General features: G+C 42.8%; 1 protein-coding gene across 1 annotated transcript; it reads right to left on the bottom strand.

The window, feature by feature from the left end:
* Positions 1–485: 485 nt before the first annotated feature.
* Positions 486–24,769, bottom strand: GPNMB (glycoprotein nmb). The gene is made up of 12 exons (XM_030550771.1): positions 24,542–24,769; positions 18,426–18,578; positions 17,174–17,317; positions 15,182–15,355; positions 12,990–13,148; positions 10,368–10,676; positions 8,984–9,043; positions 6,715–6,837; positions 6,046–6,148; positions 4,858–5,063; positions 2,536–2,629; positions 486–648 (listed from the first exon to the last, which is right to left on the bottom strand). The coding sequence occupies exons 1-12, from the start codon at positions 24,765–24,767 to the stop codon at positions 495–497; spliced, it is 1,905 nt and encodes a 634-aa protein (XP_030406631.1). The 5' UTR covers positions 24,768–24,769; the 3' UTR covers positions 486–494.
* Between the last annotated feature and the right edge of the window lie 56 nt (positions 24,770–24,825).

Below are 24,825 nucleotides of genomic sequence, written 5' to 3'. Positions count from 1 at the left end.
TTCTTTGTTCACTTGATGTCCGTGATCTAGTTTTATAAAGTGACTGAGGGTTGGCCATTATGGCTATTCTCCATGTCTTTCAACATCAAAAAGCCCAAACTGTGGGATGCATGAAGAGGGGGAGTAAACTAGAACACTGGGACTGTGCAATTCTTATTTAAGATCTATATACTGAGGAGATAAAAAGTATCTAGCCTCTTCTCCCAAGCTACAAATTAATCTGTGAATTGCATAATCATGCTCAGTCTAGAGTGGTTTATTATTCAATATTTTGTGACCCAGATCATAAGCAAGGCCAGTGATTAATCACAACAGCTCCATTTTTTAAAAGAAGCCATTTTCCATTTCTAAATAAATTGAGCTATAAAATGTACCAACCCATATTTGGAAGTTACCTTAATCCTTTGTTTTCATAATAAGTAGTCATCCACTGAAGTACAGTTCAGCCATAAACTCCATATATACACTCTAATATCAGAGGTTGCGCTAAAGATTTAAACAATTCCTGGTTTGCTTTTCAGCAGAGGATCTCTCTCATTGTTCCCAGGGAAGAGAACAGCCTTGACATTGTTGAAGTAAACACTCAGTCCCTCCCTGTTCACCGCTTGTTCTGCACATCTTTCAATAGGTTTGTACTCTTTGTATCTCCTGCAAGAAACATTATAAAGTTAGTTACTGAAATGGATTCCAGTGATAGTGCATATTTAACATGGCACTGTGAATATGTGAGAGAGCCAAATATTGATACCATGTCCTCCTCCATCCTCCCCCACAACTGGAAACCACCACAAGAGGCTGTTGTGACTAATTCTGAATGATCATGTGAGAGCTGCCAGGTCTAGAGAGGTTATTAAGGAAAATAATCGAGGTCCAGAGAGGATTTTGAGTTGTTATGCACACAGTTCTGTGTTTTACTGGGAAAGAGAAGTTGTTGTACACCCAGCCTTACTACACTGCATTCTGAGGCAGTGGCACTGGAACAGCTTTTATAGTGGAGGTGCTGAAAGTCATTGAACAAAATGGTAAACCCCATATATGATGGAAATAACTTCAAGACAGGTGATGCTACCGCACCCCTTGTTCCAGCACCCCTGTTTTGGGGGCAAACACTTGAACTCTTTTCAGGGCCCTGCTCACCCTGGAAGCAAAACTAGCTGTGACTTTGTGTAAACATGTTTTGTTCTGACAAGGTTTTAGCATGATTTCTCTCACCACTGTGAATATTATAGCCAATCTGTGCTCTCGACTACTCCCTTACTATAAGTATAGTCCAGGGGTGCTGGAAGAGGGGGGCTCAAGGGGCCATGGCCCCCCGCACATTTAAAAGGCCACAAAGGCAGGCGATGGGGGGAAGAGTGAGCATGGTGGGGTCTTGGGGAGAAGAGGTGGCACTGGAGTGGGGTCTTAGGGGAAGAGGCAGTGCAGGGGCAGGGCCTCAGGGGAATGGCCGGGGTGGGGCCTCAGGGAGAAGGGGCAGCGCAAGGGCGGGGCATGGGGGAAGGGGCAGTGCGAGGGCAGGGTTTCAGGGGAAGGGGCAGAGGCAGGGCCATGAGGGAGGGCCGGGGGGGCATGGATTGGGCTCCTGTGGGCTCCCTCCCCCAACTCTTAGGGTGCTTCTGCTTCTGGTATAGTTTTATAATCCGCTTCTAATACAGTTCACAGACAAAAAAATCCCTGTTCATACAGGCTCAAAGAAACTGTATTAGAAATTTGCTAGTTACAATCATGGTTAAACCTAATCATAGTAACTGGTAGAAGGGTTCTGCTCTCACACTAAATGAGAATGAATAGTGAACACTATGATAAAGGACAGGGTAAATGCATGCAGATTGTAATAAAATGTAAGCCTGAAGAACAAGGGTACTTAGTAATTAGAAAGAGTAGGAATACTCTTAGCTAGAGCTATGCTAATAATGTATATGATCAATTTGACTGCTTTTTTTTTTTTTACTGTAAGCTTTCTGGGACAGGCAATGTCATTCACTATATGTTTGTACAATGCCTAGCACAATGGGATCCTGAAGACCTGATACTGCAATATAAATGTATTTGTGAATTGTCTGCAAGCTCCTTAATATTTTCTCAAATGTATTTATTAGTTAAAGTTATTTGATTAACAGTTCTGATGAATATTCTTAGTCTGCAGAACATTCATACACATTTTGTTATGAGTATTCTAAATCTGAACCTTAAGACGTGTTGGCTATTTTTGATTGGACACATAAGTTCACCTAGTATTATTTCCTCTCTCTGATTGGATGAGTAAAATTTATAGGATCATGTTTCCTGTATGACTACTTGTGCTGATGAATTCAAAATTTGTTTTCCATGATATTCTTTAACATTCACCCACAATTTGCTGGTTTTAGGAGCATTCCGGCCAGTAAGGTAGTTTGCTTAAATATCTGTGGAAAGCAAACCCAAGAAGGATGCAAGCATAGCCAAAGCAAATTCAGTTTTTTATCCATCTGACTATTCATGGAATCATTTTTGTCATCTTGATCTATTTCTTAACTGTTGGAACCAGCAACTTACTTGTAAAGAAGGAGAGACACAATGATGACAAATGCCACCAAGAAACCCGAGGCAATCAAGACACCTTCCACTGTCCTCGAAGATGACCCTGGAGCTTGAATAACAAATTTGTTTTAAATATTAGCCTCATGTTCTATACAGTCAGGTATAGTTTTCCAGCAGTACCGTTCTTTCTGCCACATGACTCTAGAAGGTTCAGTATATTTAACACTCCCTTTACGCTAAACAATAGGGCTCAGGGGCATTCACAGACTGTAGGGTCCAATTCATCTTTGATGCCAACTGAGTTATACTAGAGGTGAATACTAAGAGTGCCTTGTATGTTTCCATATGAAATATATTGTTTGCTGACTGTAACATGCAAATACCTTTACAATGTGCAAAGAAACTGCAGGGCTAGTTGGCATCCCACAAGATTTGGAGTTACTTTGCTACTTGCCCAGTTGTTATGCTACAAAGGGACTGTTTATATTAAGAGTGCAAAGTAGTTAATCATTTTATAACCCAGAGAATAAGAATTAGCATGTCGTTGAGGAGTGGAGTTTGAGGAAGGAGAAAGAATGGACTTTCTCTGGTATCTTTTCATTTACCCTAGACGTGCGTTCTAGTGATTCCCCTCTCTGTCCCAGGATTGGACAGGACATCCTCCTGAGAGGACTGAGTGTCCGTAGATGGGATGATTGTTGGTGATGATGTGATGCCTCTCCTAGGGTTCTGCCTTTGTCATACTGGCAGCTTAGGGAACTAACTCTTGACCCAGCCTCTGATTTCCTCTGTCGCTCTGCCACCAAATTTCCAGTCCACCTCTGAGAATGGCCTTAAATTCAGAGACCATTGTGCTTGGATCCAGTCCTAACCCCACCAGATCTGGCCACAGGAGAAATTGGAAAAATAAATACTGTTAATAATTGTTTACTTTTATGATTTGTATTAAGCATCTTAATTCTCCAGTCCAGAGGCTGCTCTTCAATCTATGTGGTGAGTTTACTGATGCTCAGTCATGCTCTTGCTTATCGCGTTCACAACTGTGTTTATAAAGCAGAGTAAACTAGAGATACACATTGATTTGTACCTAATTTATTAATCCATAATTACTATGTAAATATATTCAAATCAAGGTCTTAAATTAGTGTTAACCATTGACATAATCTATGTAAACCGTACCATCTTGCAGTGTGTTGTTATAAATGTTTGGATAAGCCCGACAGTAATGCTAGTTTACACTGTCGTCCTTGTGAAGACAGGAGCTAGGGTTGTACGTTCCTGTGTGAATCACAGGTACCCTTACGTGATTTGGAAAGCATTATACATCCAAGGGGCACCTATACATTGTGGAACTACATCCTATGTAACAGTAGTTTAAATACACAGAAACTGGACTTTTGTTAAACAGTCATGCTGTACACCGCACCAATTTAGGGAGGGAACAATCCTGCAAAGCACTGAGGGCCAGATTTTCAAAGGCATTTAGGTACCTAAAGATGCAGATAGGCAGCCAGTGAGATTTTCAAAAGCACCTACGCCCCTCCTATTGAAATCAATGGGAGTTAGGCTCCTAGGTGCTTGTGAAAGTCTCAGTAGGTGCCTATCTGCAACTTTAGGCGCGTAAATACCTTTGAAAATCTTGCCTAGAGTGCCCCCAGCTGTTACGGACTCACCAGATCCCGCCCAAACTAAATAAGATCTGCTGAAAACAGTGTTGTGAATGAACACCAAAGGCCACTTCCTCAGTTTATGTAAATTAGCCCAGCAATATTGAAGTCAATGGGGAGACAGTGTAGTCTAGTGGCCAGAACACTAACCTAGGACTTAGAGACCAGGCTGCACTTTCCAGCTCCACCCCAGATTTCCCTATGTCAGCTTGGGTAAGTTCTCAGCCTCTCTGTGTCTCAGTTCCCCATCTGTAAAATGGGGATAATGGCACTTCCCTGCCTTACAGGGCCATTATGAGGAGAAATACAATAAAGATTATGGGGCCTATGAATAACTTAGACTGATAGACGGCCCTGAGTTCTAATCCTGGTTTTACCACTAACCTGCTGGGTAACCTTAGGTAAGTAACTTTCCCTGTCTGTGCCTTTGTTTTCTCATCACACCCTTTGTCTCTCTTTTCTATTTAGATTAGAAACTCTTCGGGGGCAGGAACTATCTCTTACTATATGTTTGTATAGTTTCTCACATAATGGAGCCCAATCTCAGTTGAGGCCTCTCAGCAGTGTCATCATGCAAATAATTAATACCACACACACACACACACCCTGTGAAATGGCCATGAAGAGACGCTATTGACAGATCCTCAACATCTGTTCCATTTGGACTCACCTCCATTTACAGATATAAGGGCACTTGTGAGGGCTTGGCTTGCATCATCACCCAATGTAATGTTTACACAGTAGGTTCCAGGCTCATTGAAGGCTCTTCTGATGGTCAGTAAGCATTGATCAGTAACTTCAACAGGGTCACATACCACATTCTGTGATACCTGGCATGTGGGGTCAGAGACTATTGTACAGGCATCTGTAGGAAGACTGGGGGAAGTGTGAGAGAGAAAATGAATGTATACTACTACTAATCCAATTCACAGATTCATTGGTCCTGATTCTCCTCAGTTGGACCTGTTTTATGCTGGTGCAACTCTCTTGGAATCAGTGATGTTAGACCAATATAAAACTGGCCCAGTAGCCTTGTTCTTCAGTTAAATTAGCTGCTTGGCATAACACTCATTATTTTCTGACTACAGAGGACTTTGCATTTTCCCCACTTCACTCCTGCCAGCATACATAATTTCACAACTATGTCTGGCATCATTTAGACTCAGTTAATATAATGTTACCAGCAATTATACTCATATCTTAAAGCACAGTATCACCTGGCCCCTAGTTAGTTGATGAAATCTATTAATTTTGGTTCAGTTCACCAGGCATAGAATGTAAACCCTTTGGAGATTTTTAGATGTACTACTACATGTGGCAGGAATATTTTGCGAGTTTTAGGATTACTTTCAAAGTGATTATTTCCCAGTTATGTTGCCAAGACTCATCTGTACCTCTCAGTTCTCTCAGATCCACGCACTTTCCAGAGGCTAGGAATATTAATGCAATGCTCTTTGCATCCAAAGAATTCCTTTGACGCTCATTTTTATTCCAAATGTCAAAAAACCTATGGCTAGAAAGATGGCTTCCTCCCAGTTTGAGCAAGCCACTTCCCTTTTTAGTGTGAGTGCTGAAGTCCTCCATCTTTGCCTGGAAAACAGAGAATTGCTTCTGCCCACCAACTAGTTCTATTAGTTTTGCTTAGGCATGTCATTTTGGTCTGAAGCCGAAGAACCTGGCAACAATTTCTCTTGCTATAACTCACAAATTAGACATCTATTATCTTAATTTCAGTCAACAGATGGTAATTGCTGTGTTTCTAACTATTGTTCATGCAATTGCATATGAATGTGGGTAGCATTCTAGTAACATCCAAGTACCTAATTTGTTAAAGAAGGAAATTAATGAATACACTTACCTCCCTTGGCAGGTAACAACAAAGTCAACCAGGGAGTTTTCACCTTGAGCCACTGTCATCTGGACACTTGTCATCTGAATAATGTTTACCTGAAGGATTCCCTCTAAGGGAGGAAAGAGCCTATCAACCTGTTAGGTTACTCAGGCAACCACATGATACAGCAAAAACAGTCCGCTTAGAATCATAGATGGTCTGTGTTTGATTTATTCTCACTGGATCTGAAGATTACACATTTAAAAACTCAATAAGATAAGTGGTTTGTTAATGGTCAGCTCAGGTCTAGTCTCTTTACTATACTCCATCTCACTTGAAAATTCCCCTCAAAGAAATCTTGGAAATTTTAAGATGTTACAATGCACGTAATCTTGCACTCCATACTGAATTGTTGCCCTCCACTCTAATTAGTGACAAACTCACTCAAATCCTCTACTGTCCATATCTTTTGAGCTTAGCAACTGGGTAAACCAGGTTGTAAAAAAGCAAACAATGCCAGTCAGCTAACTGTACGTTCAATTATGAGACCAGACCCAAGCCTGCAGAATAGGTTCTTATAGTTCCTTCGCGTGATGTTTACACGATAGCAGGTAAACTGAACAAACAAGGCAGCCCATATATGTTCCGTACCATATCAACCAATTTTCCTATTCTCTTATTGATTTAGGCACTCACCTACAATGGAGATAGTAGTTTTATAATGTCCATATCTGTAAATATGGCAGCCTCCATCAGGAGTGTCTTCCATTACACCAGCACTGATGGGAGAGTCCAGATTATATGGTGGTATAGTAGTGACTGTTGGATTAAGTGGGGGAAAGAAACGTATTGCTAGTTACACTGTTTAGAAAATATTTTGCGTAATCTGTGTTATGGAGACAAAGTCTAAGTGGATTAATTTCTTTCATACCACCAATGAAGGGAAGCCAAATGATTAAAGAATCAGGTTTTTGCCATTCTGCTAAATGCACAGTGAGTAAATAAGTGATGCAGTTTATCTCAACGAGATCTTATGCAAAAACTTCAAGAAAACCTGCTTGCCCCAAGTATCAGAGGGGTAGCCATGTTAGTCTGGATTTGTAAAAGCAGCAAAGAATCCTGTGGCACCTTATAGACTAACAGATGTTTTGGAGCATGAGCTTTTGTGGGTGAATACATCTGACGAAGTGGGTATTCACCCACGAAAGCTCATGCTCCAAAACGTCTGTTAGTCTATAAGGTGCCACAGGATTCTTTGCTGCTTGCCCCAGTGTTCTACAGAGCCATGCAAGAGAAGTAATTTGGATTTCAGATCCCTAGGCCAGTAGGAGCTGCAGAAGTGGGGGAAAGGAATTTATGCCCCAGCTCACAGGTGATTAAAAATGGAATCCAGCATTCTGCACAGAATGAGTTTACCACTATTCTCTCTTTTTTTCCCTTTCTTCTTTTTTTTTTTTTTTTACCTCTACTACTGTTAATCATGTCTGTTCCACCAACCTGCAGGTACTTTCACTATACGTTATCAGATGCATTCCAGTCTCCAGATAGGTTGTGACACAGTATATAAAGGCCTTCCATTGTCTTGGTCTGTCTCTTGTTGCTTACAGTGTAGGTTTTATATTGTACTTGTCTGTGAGATGTGTCATTTCATGCTCATATTGTTTACACTGTTTGGATATTTATGTATGATGAATTACATCTTTAGATTGAGTTCAAAAATGGTTGTGTTCATCAAAAGCATGGTCCAACACCCATCAAAATCAACTGAAAGGCTCCCACTGACATCAGTGGGTGTTAGACTGAGCCATAAGTTATTATATGAGTCTTTAAGGGGTATTTGATATCAGTTAGCCAGAAAGTGGGGCTATCTCTATTTGCATGGTAATGAATCATTCTCTTCCAAGAGATGTTGAAAACAATCAATCAGCTATATCCAGACCTTTCTGAGACAACACACACAAACTTGCAGGAACAAACATAGGTAAGTTAGATCTGACAATGTGCTGCTTTGTCAGGTTTTAATCTTCTTCAATCCTATGGGTAAACTAAGTTTAGAGCTCCACTCAGCACAGTGATTAGCCCAGCTAATGAATACTAAATTAGCCTAACTAGTGAGCTTTTAATAAGCATCTCTTTTTATTTGTGTTCAAATCCAAACAAACCAGTAGATAAGCCAGAATCACTGCTATCACCCCTTTTCACTGCTCTGATGATTAAATTGGGCCATAAAGCTGCATTAAAAAGCCTTCTAGAGATTCCCTTTATATAGGGAGATTCTTTCTAAGTGTTATAGAGTCAGCATAGAGGCGCCAAGCCACTTCTCTCCTGGCTAGTGATGTAAGGAGCATGTCTGGGGTGGTGGTGGTGGGAAGGGCATGACTGGGGAGTCATCTGCTCTGCATTTGGCAACAGAACAGCATCTTGAGGCCAAGGGCAACTGGGGGAGGCTAGTCTAAGAGGCACTGAGAGCCATCCCCAGGATTAAGGAGCCACAAAAATGGCACGAAGACACCTTTTCCCCCTTCACCCTCTGGTCCTGAGTTGAGTGCCACTCAGCCAGACCAGAGCTCCTGCACCATTTGCTCTATACTTCGTTTTTTCTTTTGCCCCATCTCTCCACCACACTTGCTCCTGTCCTGTGCCAACCGAACTTTTATTTAAGGTGACTGGGATTGGATGTTGTGACTTGATGTTGGGGTTTTGCCACTGGTGTCCTACTTGGGAAGGGAGGACTGTGCTCTGTGTCCTGAGGGGAGGCTGTCAGAAAGAGAGGGAAACAAGCTGAGCGTGCAGACAAGGCAAGAGGGTTGCAATACCTTCCTCAAGTTAGTGCTGTGAGGAAACTGCCTGAGGTTAGTATGAGCAAATGAGCCCCTGACATTGTGAATCAAGCTGTAAGACTCATAGAAAATCATTTACTAGAAAATGTTTCTAACAGTCTACACAGGAGGCGATATAAACTTACTAGCAGGAGTGGTTGACTCAGTTTTGTTTGTGGTACTGGTTGCATTTTGCGTTGTTGCCCCTGTAAAAGACCATTGTGATAATTAGCACAGCCAAAAATACAACAGCAGTATAATTACCTTCTATTTAGTGTAAAGGATCACTCTGGCACAGTGCTGGATTAGTTTGTCTGAATCACACACATTTGGTAGCCTCCCACTAAACACACCCACATCTTAGGCCTGGTCTGTGGGAGAAAATTAGGTTGGCTAAACTATGTGGAAAAATCCACACTCCTTAGTGGCATAGTTAAGTCAACCTAAGTCCTCTTGTAGACAGTGCTAGTTCGACAGAAGAATTCTTGTGTCAACCTAGCTCCTGCCTCTCAGGGAGGTGGATTACCTACATCGATGGGAGAACTCCTCCCATCAGCGTGGGTAGTGTCTACACTGAAGTGCTACAGAGGCACAGCTGCAGTGCTGCAGGTGTCCCACTGTAGTGTTTCAAGTGCAGTCATCTGTCTCTAAGCAAGGGAAGGTAGACCTGCAAAGTATGGGGAGATGAAAATGCTTGTTTAAGATTCCCAAATCAATAACAACCAATTACAGATTCAGTTTTTTTCTTAAGCTAGATATTTATCTATTAATTTATACTGGACTGAAATATAAGGAGGAAATTGTGAAAAATGTTATTGACTTTTTCTCCATTTTTTGATTCAGAGTCAAAATTTTGGAGAAACATAAAATTTGAAACATACTGACCCACTCAACTTTACACTGTAATGGTGGTAGCTTTATAATGATCAAAGTTGGAGCTTCAAAATTTTGCAAATATAAAACTTCTATGAGATTATAAATCAATAACTGAATGAGGGTGACAATTTCTTACAAAACAAAAATCTTACAAGCTTGATTCTCATTCACACTATTATAAAGGCTTGTTCATGCTAGGAGGTTGTCTGGAATATCTATTGCACAATAAGCTATTCCACAATAGCTATTCTGGAACAGGCATTGCTCTTTAAATTCACACCTTACCTTATTCTGGAATAACTTCCCCCATGTACCGATGCCCAGCTCTGGCAGTGTTGAGGGGCCATAAAGTTAGTGCACGTGTAATTTACTCCCCCTTGAAGGCTCCTTTACACTGTCAGGGTATTGTAAATTGGTTTTAGCATAAATTAGAATCCTTTTATATTTGTAACTTTAGACTACATATTTATCCTGTTATTGATTCAGACTCTTAAGTAAGTGTAAATATGTTACATTTACAAAAACTATGTAGCTCCAACTTTCATGACCATAAAGATTTTAAAGGTATGTAATTTTTAAAAACCAAAATGTTCGTCTATTAATGATTATTATTTGTTTATTTCCCAATACTCCTATTGATTGACAGACTCTTACCTGGCGAGGTAGGAAGTGGTGGGGTAGGTGTTGCAGGCCCACACGGTATAGGTATAATAGCTTGGACGGTCAAATTCAGGCTGAAGTTTCCCTGCAGTGTATAAGTGTGATTTGAAATAGGGCTGTTGGATATAAATGAACCACTGCCATCTCCATAATCCCACTTGTAGGAGATAGCAGCATTATTAAGGTAGTGACTGGGATCATGGATCTTGACATCAAATGTGATAGGAGAATCTTTAATGAAGACAGAGTCTGAGGCATTGCGGTCATTCTTCTGGGACAGGTTCACATATAAAGGAATCTGGTCTGCAAGAAAAATGAAAGAAAGTGAAGCAGGTCTGAATGGATGTGATTAACAGACTGCTTCACAGCCCTCAGACTGCAAAGGTCACAGTGTAAGACACAAGCCTGCATCATGTTAACTGCCAGGCTTAATTTCTTTAATACAGGTTTCTTTAACTCACTTTTCAATAGATTACAGTAATAAAGTGAAACCCTGCAACCAGATAGAGAGTCATGTGCATCAACTGAAGACCCTATATCTAGTCATCTGAAGGTTCCCTGTCCCATTAATATTGCTCTATACCTGCCATTTGGTGCAATCTGATGCATTTAGAAATCAAAACATTTGCTTTTCAGTAGTATCTTTATTACATCAATTGTATTTCTAAAGGTCCAATTGTAATTTCCTATGTATTTCCCCCTCATCAGCACAAAAGAGGAGGAAAAACCCTTGAAACTCAATTCATTAAGGAGATTTAGTGAATTTGGGTTGGGGGACATTATAGAACCTCATCCTGCGACCACTGAAGTCAATGACAAAACACCCATGGGCTTCAATGGGACCACTTGTGGCAAAAGTTGCTACTCAGCCTGAGCAAGAGTGTCAGAGTGTGGCCCTTCATCAATAAGATACTTCGCCTTTGCCATTATTTTATCTGAGATTGTCTAGATCACAGGTAGTGAGAGCCTGAGAATGAAGTATTGCGAGCAAGTCTTATACTAACTGTGCAAGGATTGGTTTGTCTGTTCCAGTGGTGCAAAAAGGATCCCTTGACTGAACTGTTGCAGTGTGTGCATTTGTGTTGATGTTGGTGGGTTACTTAAATTTAAGAGACAGCCAGAATAAAGGGATAGAAATAATCCCTGGGATACTTTAGCCAGCCTCATCCAGAGAAGGGTGATGAATTTCATCCAGAGAAAGGGTCAGGAAGTCCCTCCAATTTCTTTTCTTTGGACTATTAGTACTAGGGATGCATGTGGGATGCAGACAAAATAAAGGGCAGTTTGCATTATGTTTAAGCTTAGATTCACATTCTGTATGATAAGGTAAGTTAGTTTATGTACACCACAGTTTTCTGTTGCTTATTCAAACATTTCAGACTGTCAAGGTTCCTTCCTCACTCTGAACTTTAGGGTACATATGTGGGGACCTGCATGGACACTTCTAAGCCTAATTACTAGCTTAGATCTGGTAACTCTGCTACCATCCAGAAATTTTAGTGTCTGGATCACTTCTTGTCCCCCCCCCAAACCTTCCTCTCCCTGGGCAGCCTTGAGAGGCTTCACCAATTCCCTGGGGAACACAGATCCAAACCCCTTGGATCTTAAAACAAGGAGAAATTAACCATCCCCACTCCTTTCCCCCCACCAATCCCTGGTGAGTCCAGATCCAATCTCCTTGGATCTTAAAACAAGGAAAAATCAATCAGGTTCTTAAAAAGAAAGCTTTTAATTAAAGAAGAAAGGTAAAAATCATCTCTGTAAAATCAGAATGGAAAATACTTTACAGGGTAATTACATTTGTATAGCCCAGAAGAACCCCCTCTAGCCTTAGGTTCAAAGTTATAGCAAACAGAGGTAAAATCCTCTCAGCAAAAAAGGGACATTTACAAGTTGAGAAAACAAAAATAAAACTAATCCGCCTTGCCTGGCTGTTACTTACAATTTTGAAACATGAGAGACTGATTCAGAAAAATTTGGAGAGCCTGGATTAACGTCTGGTCCCTCTTAGTCCGAAGAACGAACAACCCCCAAAACAAAGAGCACAAACAAAGACTTCCCTCCACCAAGATTTGAAAGTATCTTATCCCCTTATTGGTCCTCTGGTCAGGTGTCAGCCAGGTTTACTGAGCTTCTTAACCCTTTACAGGTAAAAGAGGCATTAATCCTTAACTATCTGTTTATGACACAAAGAACAATAAGTAGAAAGTGATCTTACATTTTATTTGGGACAAGTCAAATTGCAGGATAGCATGAGGTAAGACTCTGGAGTATCAGATGTTATAGACAGATAAAAAAAGTATTCTCTATAGGGTTCTGGATAAATATTATTAGCATAATTAATTTCCATCCCTACTTATATATTTGCAGTGTTAATATCTATAGTTAAGGACACATTTTTCAACTAACTCTTAACAAGTCTGCTAAGAGGACTTATTCCATACTGTTCAGGGTAGCCTATTAGAGATTTCACATGAAGGTTAAAAGCATCACTTGTTGGAATCCCTCCTTACATCCCTCCCGACTCTCCCAGATAGCACTTTAGTTGCATTTGTGTAAAATCTCCTCTACAAACACTGCCAAGTATTTAGCTGTGGTTTAGTCCAGCGCACTCACCTGTCACAACATAGATGCCACTTGCTGTTGCAACTGGAACATATGTTCGATGACCTCTTCTGTAAACAGAGACCACCATCATCTGTTTGCCAAGGGTGATATTTGTTGTGTTGATGGAAATAATTGCTGAAGAGCCTCCAGTTTTTTGGTAGTACTGGCCTGTGAACAGGACATGAACTCATATTTTCCTCTTGTGAAGAGATAGAAAAAGTTTTATAAAGAGAAGCAGCATTTCTGTGAAATTTTGGTTTGACTAAATCAAAAGTGTATATTTTATGCGCATCCTTCATTTGTGTGAAATGTACTTTTCAAACACACTTCATGTCATTGTTATGTTCCCTGCCATTAGTATTTTTTTTCTGAGTTTCAGCAAAGCAGCCAAAGGCATTAGAAAGATGTGCCTGCTCCCACCGATCCAAGAAAAGGCATTTGCCAAGGCACCTTCATCTCCCCAATGCAACTAAATTAGATTAATACCTAAAATATTTTTTCCAGTCAAAGTCAGGAGCCTAAGATTTACAGTGTAGTCAATAGCAGGTAGGGTTACCATATTAGAACATTCAAAAAAGAGTACACTACACAGGGGGTGTCGGCCCTGCTCACAGTCCACCCCCGCTCCTCCCACGCTCACCCCCCACTCTGCCCCAGGTCCCACCCCTTCCCTGCTTGGCCCCGCCACCACACCCCTCCTCACCCCTGGCCTGCTGCGTCCCTCCTCAGTCCCCCACCCACCGCTCGCTTCCTCCCATCTGCCATTCACCTCCTCACTCCCCTGCCAGAAACCCCCATGCCTGCCCCGAGAACCCCTGCCTGCCACTGGCTCTCTGCTTCTTGCCTCCTCACCCCCGCCCGCTCGCCGCTGGCCTCTTCAATGCCTGCTGCCCACTGCTGGCCTTTTCACTCCCCTGCTCACCTACTCACCCCTCAGCTACACAACCTCAGCGGCTCACCACTCACCTTTTCACCCCACCCTGCTCGCCTACTCACCCCTCCTGCCGCCAAGACCCTCTAACTCCTAGGATCAGAGGCTGCCAAGGGGTCTCCACGTGCTGTGCCCACCACAAGCAGGAGCTCTGTGGCTCCCACTGGCTGGGAAAAGCACCAATGGGAGCTGCTGGAGATGCTTGGCACAGAGGCAGAGGGGGTCTCCGTGTGCTCCACTGGCTCCCTCCTTCCCAATCAGACCTGCGAGGGTGGGGCTTGCAGGCACCGGCGGCATGCAGAGAGCTCTCTGCCCCTGACCCGACCCTAAGAGCCAGAAGGACCTGCCGGGGGGCAGCAGTGTTTACATGGGGGCTCCTGAAAGCAACCGGCAGGCCCCTCTGGCTCCTAGGGTCAGGTTGGGTCGGGGGGGTCGGAGGGCTCTCTGCCATCTTCTGGCGCCTGCAAGCCCCACCCTCACAGGTCTGATTGGGAAGGAGGGAGCCTCTGCAGCACATGGAGACCCTCTCTGCCTTTGTGCCTAGGGGCCGCCCACAGTGCAGGCTCCTGCTGGTGGGCGGGCACCGGGAGCTGCCCCAGGAAGCGTTGCCAGCCCTGGGACTTTGGACTTAGGGTTACCATACGTCCGTATTTTCCTGGACGTTTTTAGATATTTAAAAATTCCTCCCAGCTGGCAATTTAAGAACTAAAAAGCTGGACATGTCCAGGAAAATACAGACATATGGTAACCCTAATAGCAGGGATGGGCCAATTATTACACAATCTGTTGCTGGAAGTCACAACCGGGAGAGGAACAGAACTATATTCAGCCAGTTTAGGAGCGCTGAAGCAAAATGCACATTGCACCTTCTTTCTAGAGGTGAAGAAGCCAGTCTGAGGACCTACAGGCACAAGATCACTCCTGAACCTCAGACTGCTCCTTGGTGGTGCTAATCACTAAATCATCTGGCGTCCCCCTTTGCCCTGAAGATTTCCTCTAAATGTTCTATCCAAATTGTGATTGAGAAAGGAGTTATTTTCAACAGTGGTAGCTCTGTGCATTTGCAGTCTTACAGAACATGTCATGGTAGTATATGACTTCCAAACCTCGGAGGAATTAACAGAGCAGCTGCTATTCTCGCTGAGCAGCTCGGAATGTGTTTAATATTCTCTCACTCAATAACTGTTGAATTCCTCTTTGGGGATTGTAATGCACAGCGTTAGGGAAACAAGTTAGGACACAAAACCAAGATACATTTTACTGGACTCACCAACTGTATGAAACAAATAGACAAAGTTCTTCCTTCTCCAGCCAGGATGACGAGGGAAAGGTCTCCCATCTGGGAACACATTATGGGTATTGTTGCTTGTGCAGTTTTCCCAGCCACAGTCATCAATCCACGTAGTCCAATTGTAGACATACTGGTCAGGAAAGTCTGAGGAATCTAGGTGCAGAAATAGATCACAGATTATTAAGTGGCAAATTTATAAGTGTTTTTATATAAAAGAGGAATGTTTCCCCTTCTTTATTTCTATGGGGCTCATTCACGGCAACAAAGATCCTCAGACATGTCCATTAATTTATCTTTACAATGACTCAGTGAGGCAAGGAATGGAGGTATTATTATTTCAATTTCATAGTAGGCATTATGGCACCACATGGTTAATGACTTGCCCAAGCTCACACAGGAAGTCTGTGCTAAAGCCGGACACAGACTGCAGATATCCTGCGTTCCAGTCCAGTGCTTTAACCACAAGACCCCTTTTTCCCAGCACACTATTAAGACAGATTAAGTGAAAGCTCATGTTGTGCCTCAGTTAGGTGCTCATGAAACTGTCTGTACTATTGTACATAAGCACATAACAAGGACTGGATTGTGTAAAGATGTGGGAGCCACATGCCTATGGTGCATCATGAGGAACAAGGCCGAAGACTTGGGGCCAAGGCCTGATTGCACTGAAGTCAATGAAAAATACCTGTTAAGTTCAGTGGATATGATCATGCCCAGAGAACTTACAGCACCAAAGCACAACATTTATTTACATTTAAACCACAGTATTGCTTTTCGATCGTTTTTAAATATGGAGCAGGAGGAGAGGGCATTTTCAGACTAACATTCGCTACATCACAATTCCTCTGCTCTTTCTAATTATAATCCTAGGTATTTTCTGCTTGGTATGTTTTTATTCCAACGAAAAAATGTAGTTGTTTTCAGGAATTCTGTTGGCTCACAGAGCAGATGCCAACTGAAGCTGTTGGTCCAAATTCTACTGCCAGCCCCTTAGGACAATGCTGTCTCATTGAGGTCAGTGGGGTTGCAAGTGCATTCTGGCCCAATGGGAGCTGCAGCTGCGAAACCCAGTAAAATTTGGCTTGCTCTTTATTTTTCTTTCTTTCCTTTGTCAGAAGAGCCAGTTGTGTCATTTTTAAATAAGTGCCATGTAAACTGCAAGCACCACTAGAATCAGAAAAATATATGTTTCTTCACTGGAAAAGCACAAATTTAGTAAGCATAGGACAGATACAAGCATTTCAGTCATTAGACTGTGAAGTAAGTAGAAGCTAAGCTATTCAAGTAGTGATTGACATCTCTTGAAATTGATCGGTAGAAAGTGTTATTTAATCTGTCTGGATGTTGGAGCAAAGGTTTATTTCTGCCAAGCTGCAGCAAATAAAAACATTGGGTGTTTGACCATTTTTCCTAGTTTAAGAGGTATAAAGAAGGCCAAAAACGTTTTTTATTTTAAAAAGATATTTTCCCTTCTTGTTTTTTATTTTTGAAATATCAGTAATATAAGATCTGCTCTTCCTTGGGAGGTAGCCATATAGAGATGTTATTTAGTGAATCCTAAAATCCTTATTGAAGATTCTCAATTTTACAAATCTGGTTAGAAAAACCCATATTACTGATATAACATGCCAGTATTCAGCCCAGTGACTGGGCAAACTTGCAGCTGAGCTGAGCAGCAACAGTTTTTCTGGGAGCCAGATTAAAGCATTTTGTAATGGAAAAAATCCAAATCCAAGAACATTATATGTAGTGGGTGCAGATGGGTAAAAATAAGACAGTCGTGTTCTGAACAAGGATCTTTTGTGTGACACAAGTCAGACATTATTGTAGTTCTCAATTAACAGGGATAGAACTGCAGCCTGGAAGCAGAATGCTGATGGTTCCAAGTGTTCATGGCACTTTTGTAGACCACAAATGCACCAGTACCATTGCCAGACTTGTTCACAATATAAGGGTATTGTTGTCACCTACCGTTCCTGCAGTTCCTGTCATATACTATATTGCTGTCATTATCTTCTATCTGGCACCTGGGAAAATGTAGGGTCACAGTAAAGGTCACATTTGATCCTACTAGAGCTGGGCTGTCAGAGGTCAATCTGGCCACCACCTTTCCTCCTGAAGAGATTAAGATGAGATTTCATTTATACGCCAGTCTTTTTGAGTAGCTGTTACTTCTATTTGTACACAATGTAAATAAAAAAGTTTAAAATCCATCATGTTAAACTTATTACAAAGACTGTAAGAGCCAGAACCCCCAGCTGCATGAACTGATATCACTCTGTTGGCTGCGAAAAGAGCTACACCTATTTACACTTGCTGAGGAGATGACCCTAAGCGTCTCTATCATTTCTTACATACTGTGCTCTGTTGTAGTGACCTTCCTGAAGACTCTCTTTTGCCCCTCATTTAACCATCTGAGCTATTGCAGTCTCTTAATATCTAACCAGAACAACAAAAATTAGAAACTTTTTACTTAAATAGTTTGGAGAAGACTAATTGGAAATTATTAGTATGATTTTTTTTTAAAAAGTGTTATGTAACTTTGGGGCACAAGTCTCATGTACTTTCAGTGGAATTTGTCATCCTAAGTCACTAAGGTGCTTTTCAAAATCGAAAACTATATTAATAAATTAGATTTATTGGGACAGATTCTAAGCCAAGGTAAATGAGTGTAGCTACACTGCAGTCAGTTGAAGTCAACTGTTCTCTAGATATTCCCCTACTATAAACTAGAATCACATTTGTACACAAAAGAGGCAGTGTATTCCAGAGCGCAGCTCTTTTGTCTTTATCAGAAGGTGTAGCCTTTAGTCCTGGGCTCATAACCAGTGATGATAAAACAGTGCCATACAATGTGCTGGTTCTTCATAGAAAGTGTTAAACTGATCCGGTGATGTGCTTTTGGGGTGGAAGTTGAAGATCTCAACCTACTGGTGCTTTTCACAGAGAACAGGGGATTTTCCAAATGACTTGGCTAACGTTCCTTTTCAATAAACCAGATTTCAATATCTGAGGCTGCGAATTATTACTGAGTAGATTTTGTAATGGTGGCCATGGCCACTTCGTCAGACAATATATTAGGTACTAGTATCTAATGCATTACTATGTAGAGCAATTTTGGGATATGTACAGTACAAAACGTGCTATCTATAACTTTCTATTCTATCATATAGAATTTCTGGCTACATTTCCCAAAGTTTTAGGATTGCATATCTAGATCTACCTCTCCAGCAGTCCTTCCATCTAGGATCTCCTTTTTCCCAGAAAGGATAAAGCTTTTCATTCCACTGATTTTGATCAGGAGACCAGCCATGTAGCTTCTTATGGGACCTGACATGAGAAGAAGATCTTCCATGGTTCATCACATCTCGAAACTCTGGATAGAAATATGAGCAACATAAAGTATGAATGTTTCCACTGCTCCATTTCACAATATTAAATTCTTGCACTGAATGCAAAACTCTTAATCAATGGACATGCTTGGAACTTTATCATGATAAACAAAGCTTATGTCTTTCAGTTTATTGACAATGGAAATTCCTCTGAATTTAGGCTATACATATTTCATCCTTTCTTTACTTTAGGACATGTTCCAGTTGTATGAAAGGGTTCTTGGCGGGATAAGATCACATTGATGAACATTTTCCAGCCTTTCTCTTGCTTATTTATGCTTTCTCAGAACTTTTAAAAATATTTTCAGTAGCTTATAAACCAAAAAAGTTACATGTAAACTGTCAACAGATGATTATTAAGAGACATTAAGGAATGTAATAGTGAGCTATTAGGCTCAATCTTGCAATGAGTTCTACACAGGTGGACCCCTGCATCCATTAAAGTCCATGGGAACACACATGAACATAGGTATCTGCCTACATGGAATGCATTGCAGGATTGGGGCTTTACTTATAGTTTAGTACCTAAAGTACCTGAAGCATTCAACAGAAGGGGGGGTGGGAGGAGCAAGGACATGATGCGCAGGCTCCCCTTCCCTCCCCTGCCTCCTGAACATCGCAAGCCAGCTGATTGCTGTGGGCAAGAGGCAGGGGAGGGAGGTGGGAGGTGCGCTGTGTCCTCGCTCCTCTCCCCTCCTTCCTGCCCGCAGCAATCAGCTGGCTTGCAACATTCAGGGGGCAGGAGGGAGAGGGGAGAAGCAAGGACTTGGTGCACAGGCTCCTCCCTCCCTCCCCTGCCTCCTGCCTGTGGTAATCAGCTGGTTTGTGGTGTTTGGGAGGCAGAGGCGGGAGGAGGAGACTGCTCGCCGAGTCCTCGCTCCTCCTTCTCCCTTCTGAACGCCACAAACCAGCTGATTGCCGCAGGCAGGAGGGATGGGAGGAGGGGGAAGGTGCTGATCTGCGGGGTGGGCCAGCTGGTGCGAGGTGCTGGGAGGGGTGGCGTAGGGGAGCGGATGGGGGTTTGGCAGCTGTGGACAAAGCAAGCAGCCAAATGATGTTATAGCAAAGCATTGCACAACTTTAAATGGAGCATGTTCTGTAATTGAGCAGGGACATAAGCTCAAAACAACGTTAAGCAAGAGGATGTTAAGTGGGGAGTTACTGTAACTTAGGTCAATCCCCCCCAGTGTAGACCAGGCCTAAGAAGGCTGACGTATATAATACCTGTTTTGCTTCAGTCTTCACTAAAAATCTTAATTGTGACCAGATGCTTAACACAATTAATATTAAACAAGAGGGAAGGAACACAAGCCAGAATAAAGAAAGAACAGGTTACAGAATATTAGATATAGTCAAAATTGGCAGGACCTGACGAAAGTCACCCTAGGGCACTTAAACTAGCAGAAGCAATCTTTGAACCATTAGTGATTATCTTCAAGAACAGGACAGGTGAGGTCCCAGACGACTGGAGAAGGGCAAGCACAGTACATATATTTAAAAAGGGGAACAAAAAGGTCCTCAGGAATGTGTACTAAATTAGATATCTGGAACGATCCTGGAACAAATTATTAAACAATCAATTTGTAAGCACTTACAGGATAATAGAGTGATAAGTAATAGCCAACATGGATTTTTCAGTAATAAATCATGCCAAACCAACCTAATTTCCTTCTTTGACATGGTTACTGGCCTAGTGAAAAGACGGGAAGCAGTAAATGTTATATATCTTGATTTTAGTAAACTTTTGACATAGTTCCATGTGGCATTCTCATAAGCAAACTAGAGAAATGTAGTCTAGATGAAATTACTATAAGGTGGATGCACAAATGGTTGAAAAAACATACTCAAAGGGTAATTATTAATGGTTCGCTGTCAAATTGGGAGGCAATATCTAGTGGGATCCCTCAGGGGTCTGTCCTGCATCCACTACTTTTCAATATTTTAATTAATTACTTGGACAATAGAGTGGATAGTAGGCTTATAAAATTCGCCAATGATGCCAAGGTGGGAGGGGTTGCAAGTACTTTGAAGGACAGGACTGAATTCAAAATAACCTGGAGAAATTGGAGAATTAGTCTGAAATCAGCAAGATGAAATTAAATAAAGCCAAATGCAAAGTACTACACTTAGGAAGGAAAAATCACATGCACAAATACAAAATGGGGAATAACTGGCTATGTAGTAGTACTGCTGAAAAGGATCTAGGAGTTATAGCAGATCATAAATTGAATAGGAGCCAACTGTGGGATGCAGTTGTGAAAAAGGCAAATATCATTCTGAGGTGTATTAACAGGAGCGTCATATGTAAGACATGGGAGGTTATTGTTCCACTATACTTAATGCCAGTGACACCTCAGCTGAACTATTATGTCCAGTTCTGGGCACCACATTTTCAGAAAGATGTGAACAAATTGGAGAGTCCAGAGAAGAGCAACAAAAATGATAAAAGGTTTATCATGCAGACATGTTACAAAACTGGGCATGTTTAGTCTTGAAAAAAGGAGACTAGGGAGCAGGGGAGAGAACTGATAACAGTCTTCAAGATATTAAGGGCTATTATAAAGGAGATGGTGATCCGTTTTGCCTCATATCCATGGAAGATAGGACAAGAAGTAATGGGCTTAATCTGCAACAAGGGAAATTTTTGTTAGATATTAGAAAAACTTTCTAACTGTAACGATATTTAAGGACTAGAACAGGTTACCAAGGGAGGTTGTGGAATCACTGTCACTGAAGGTTCTTAAGAACAAGTTAGACAGATGCCAGGGATGGTCTAGGTATATTTGCTCCTGCTTCAGTGTGGGGGGATAGCCAGATGACCTCTTGAAGTCCCTTCCAGGGGATTTCTATGATTCTAAAAGTGGGTATGAAATACTCTGACTCTTCTTAGGGTACCCAGAGGCATGTTGCTACCATCTGTCTTTAGTGTGAGGAAATCTTGTCTGTGCCGGCCATGGGTCAGAGCCCCAGCTCTACCAGCCATGGGCAACACACGCACTCCCCTGTAAGCCTCGCTGTCACTCTACAAGTTAGCAGCTGACACACCCAAGCATCTCCCTGGAGTGTCCCTTTGACCCTCCTTTCATGAGACAAGCACACCATCAGTTTGCGTCCTAGAAGAAGGATTCCTTGTGCCTCTTTGCACCCCAAGATGTACTAGAACAATCCTTTGTCTTCATTCATAAACAGGACCCCTCCTGCCTTTTTTTTTTCCTGAAGAATTCTTCTCTTGTAGATTTTATAATGTCTTTGCATCTGGCTCAGTATGCGAACAGGCATACATTGTGAGGCACACAATACAAAATATACAGATGGCCAGATATGGAGATAAGTTACAGTTACCTCCTGATGACCTGCCTTAACTCCAAGACCTTAAAAATATAATTTCCAGTATAGACACGTAACTTCTTTGCTATTATCCGTACATATGCTTCTCAATTATTATGATGACCAGTGGGGCTACTGTCTCTTGGTAGAGACCTCACATGCCACCCTTTGGTGAACTGTTATGCATATATCTGACCCAGGGGATCCGTGTACAACCTCATGCACCCCTTGTGCAGTTGTGCCCTCTCCCAGTTGGTACCAGGGGGTCCCTGGGACACACAAACCCAGATATCTCACTGTAATCTGTTTAGAAGAGACCAGAGCATTCTTCCCCCGTCCCAATTCAAGCCCTGGCAAGAAATATTTTACATCCCAAGTTTTAAGACCATCTGTACATTTTTCTAGATGTTGTGCTGTATTATCTTATCTAGCTGAAGAGAAGAAAGTTTCAACAGGCATTTTTTACTGTGAAATTTGCAGAAATTGTTCGTATCGCTGGATATACCGCTTCAGTCATGGAGTTGGTTCACTTTATAAAGAGATGGACTGCTTTATGCATGGATCACACAGAAAGCCATGAGAGCAGCCCCTAGACCATGTCCCTGCCCCCTCAGAGCAGGTGAGGGTCCAGAGCTCCCCACAGCAGCTTGGTCTCCCTGGGTGATTCTTAGCATGACCCAGCTCCAGCTTCCAGCCTGGCCAGGGGGTGGGGCCTTGTTAGGAAGAGGAGGAGCAGCGGACAGGGCTCTGTGGCAAGGGGGGCGCTAAAGTCCACCTCAGCCGCCCACCAGGAAGAGGCTGGCACCACGGCTGGCACCCCTGAGTCACTGGAATATAGGGGAGTCCAAATGTTCTTTGTGCCCAGGGCACCAATAAATCTTAATCTACCTCTGCGCCTATAGTGGTGTGTTATGTGCTCTGGGGTCCTGTCATTTCTCTGTACTTTAGAAGAGGCACCGTGCAGATATACCTGGATGAAATGGAGTTTGCACAACACTGTAATGCCTGAGGTGGAGGCAGGGAAGCAGTGCTGAAGAAGAGGCAACAGCTGCTTTTTTGCCATCCGCCTTCCTACCCACTAAGGCTGCTGCTGGACTGGAGTTCCTTTTGACTGGTCCCTTGTGCACCATTCTCTGTGCTCAGCCAGCGCTGCTGCTAGCTCCTCCCTGCTCTCTGGGGAATTATGCCCTGCAAGGTCTTTAGGAGGGAGCAGCCTTTGACCTCAGAAGTGTGTAAGGGCTGCAAATGTGCCTGGCCTCTGCAAAGTGGGTAGAGGGCTGGGGAAGACTCCTGGCCCCCTTCGCTCTTCATGCACTCTCCCTGTGGCCAGTCACAACCTCACTCTTAATGCATGAAACAAGTTGTTATTGCCAAATGGATATGATCTGAATTCAAAGTGCCCTGCAACTTTTGGCATTTCCTGCATGACTGGACTGTGGCTTGTATGTTTTTTCCATGACACACCATCAGCCCTAATCATAACTTTGGCCATCACAAATTCTAACAAGGTAAGCTCCTATGGCATGTCTTCACTCTCTTGTAATTTGTTTATCTCAATCAAATATAAGAAGTTTCACAAGCTTTTGGATTACACAGCCAAGGCATTTTTCACCCTAACATCTTCTTCAGCACCAGTCCCTTTAAACCACAAGGAGATGAACTGAGGGGTAAGAAAAAAAGAGCCTTTATTGAAGCTTTTTCCTCCACTTAACTATACACAGCCTTCATAAGCAAGTGTCAGTCATTAGCACATGCGGAGCAACTGAGTCCAAAGCAGCCAGTCTAATAATAAAACCCAAGAAAGTGATTCTTGTTAATAATGACATCATACTTTAGTGCTCCTGGAAGAGGAGCTGGCGCTTCTGCTCCCAACTCAGCTGGGCTCCCATCCCTGAGCTTGTATGCTATCTCTGGTGGAGAAATGGGGAGGTGAGGAGAGGTTCAGCATTCCCTGGGACAGTGTGTTGCCCAGGGAAGGGAAAGGAGGCCAACTGAGGCTCAGTCCCCATCCCTAGACCTCTATCCCATAGCCAGTAAGTCAACCATGGACTCCTGGAAGGTCAGCAATAGCTCAGTCCTAACCGGTCCTGCCCCTCTGTACTCAAGAGGGTCTGTCAGACCTGGGAGAGAGAGAGAGAGTTCCAAAGAGGCTTAAACCCCTCCCCAGGATCCATGGTCCATTGTCAGTGTGGAGAAGGAATGGACTCCTCCCTGAGACCCCTGTTTCTGAATTAGTGAGTCACATCCAGAAGACTTTTCCAGAGGTGGGGAAATCAGCAGGGGCTCATTGTCCCTGTCACTGAGCTGGTGTGTCTCATCTAGAGGTGTGGGGAGGTCAACAGAGGCTCAGAACTGTCAGCCCGTCACCCTGCTCCCTGGTGTTATAACAGGTAGCAGAATAGCTCTCCTCATTCCTATCCCAGCTCAGATCACGTGTGCAGCCACAGAAGCAGATAACCTCCAGCTGGGTAGGCTGCAGCCTGTAAGCACCCAACCCCTGAGCTCCAGCAACCAAAGCAAAACACATTTCAAAATAGCAGCATAGCTGTGATCACACCATCTCAGCAAATTAAACCTGGGGAAGTGGGGGGAGATGAGGGGAAGGAACCAAGGCACTCACGTTTGGCAGCAGCATGCAGAACTCCTTCGGCCAGGAGCAGAACTCCTAGGAGGAGGCAGAGACCCTTCATGGTGTGGGAGTGAGTGTGTGTATTGTGTCCCCAATTCCTGCACAGGTTAACTCTCTTCAGAGCAGTGGAAATGATGTTTATCTGCTGCCCTCCAACTCTGTGATTAAATGGAGAGCCCCAGGGCTCATCATGTGATGGCATTAAGCAGAGATGCATGATTTCTTGTCTTCAACTCAACTCCCTGCTCATGTGCTTATGACTCACTCCTCTCACT

The sequence above is a fragment of the Gopherus evgoodei genome, chromosome 2 (assembly GCF_007399415.2).
Source record: "Gopherus evgoodei ecotype Sinaloan lineage chromosome 2, rGopEvg1_v1.p, whole genome shotgun sequence".
Classification (NCBI taxonomy): domain Eukaryota; kingdom Metazoa; phylum Chordata; order Testudines; family Testudinidae; genus Gopherus; species Gopherus evgoodei.
The sequence above is the reverse complement of the archived record's forward strand: the minus strand, read 5'-3'. Positions and strand labels throughout refer to the sequence as shown.

Coding starts and splice junctions, on each gene's coding strand:
- GPNMB (XM_030550771.1), bottom strand. CDS start 24,767: ATGCATCTCTGCTTAATGCCATCACATGATGAGCCCTGGGGCTCTCCA. Junction 17,318..18,425: donor ATGGAAGGACTGCTGGAGAG/GTAGATCTAGAT, acceptor TAATCTCTTCAG/GAGGAAAGGTGGTGGCCAGA. Junction 649..2,535: donor GTGTCTCTCCTTCTTTACAA/GTAAGTTGCTGG, acceptor TGTTTCTTGCAG/GAGATACAAAGAGTACAAAC.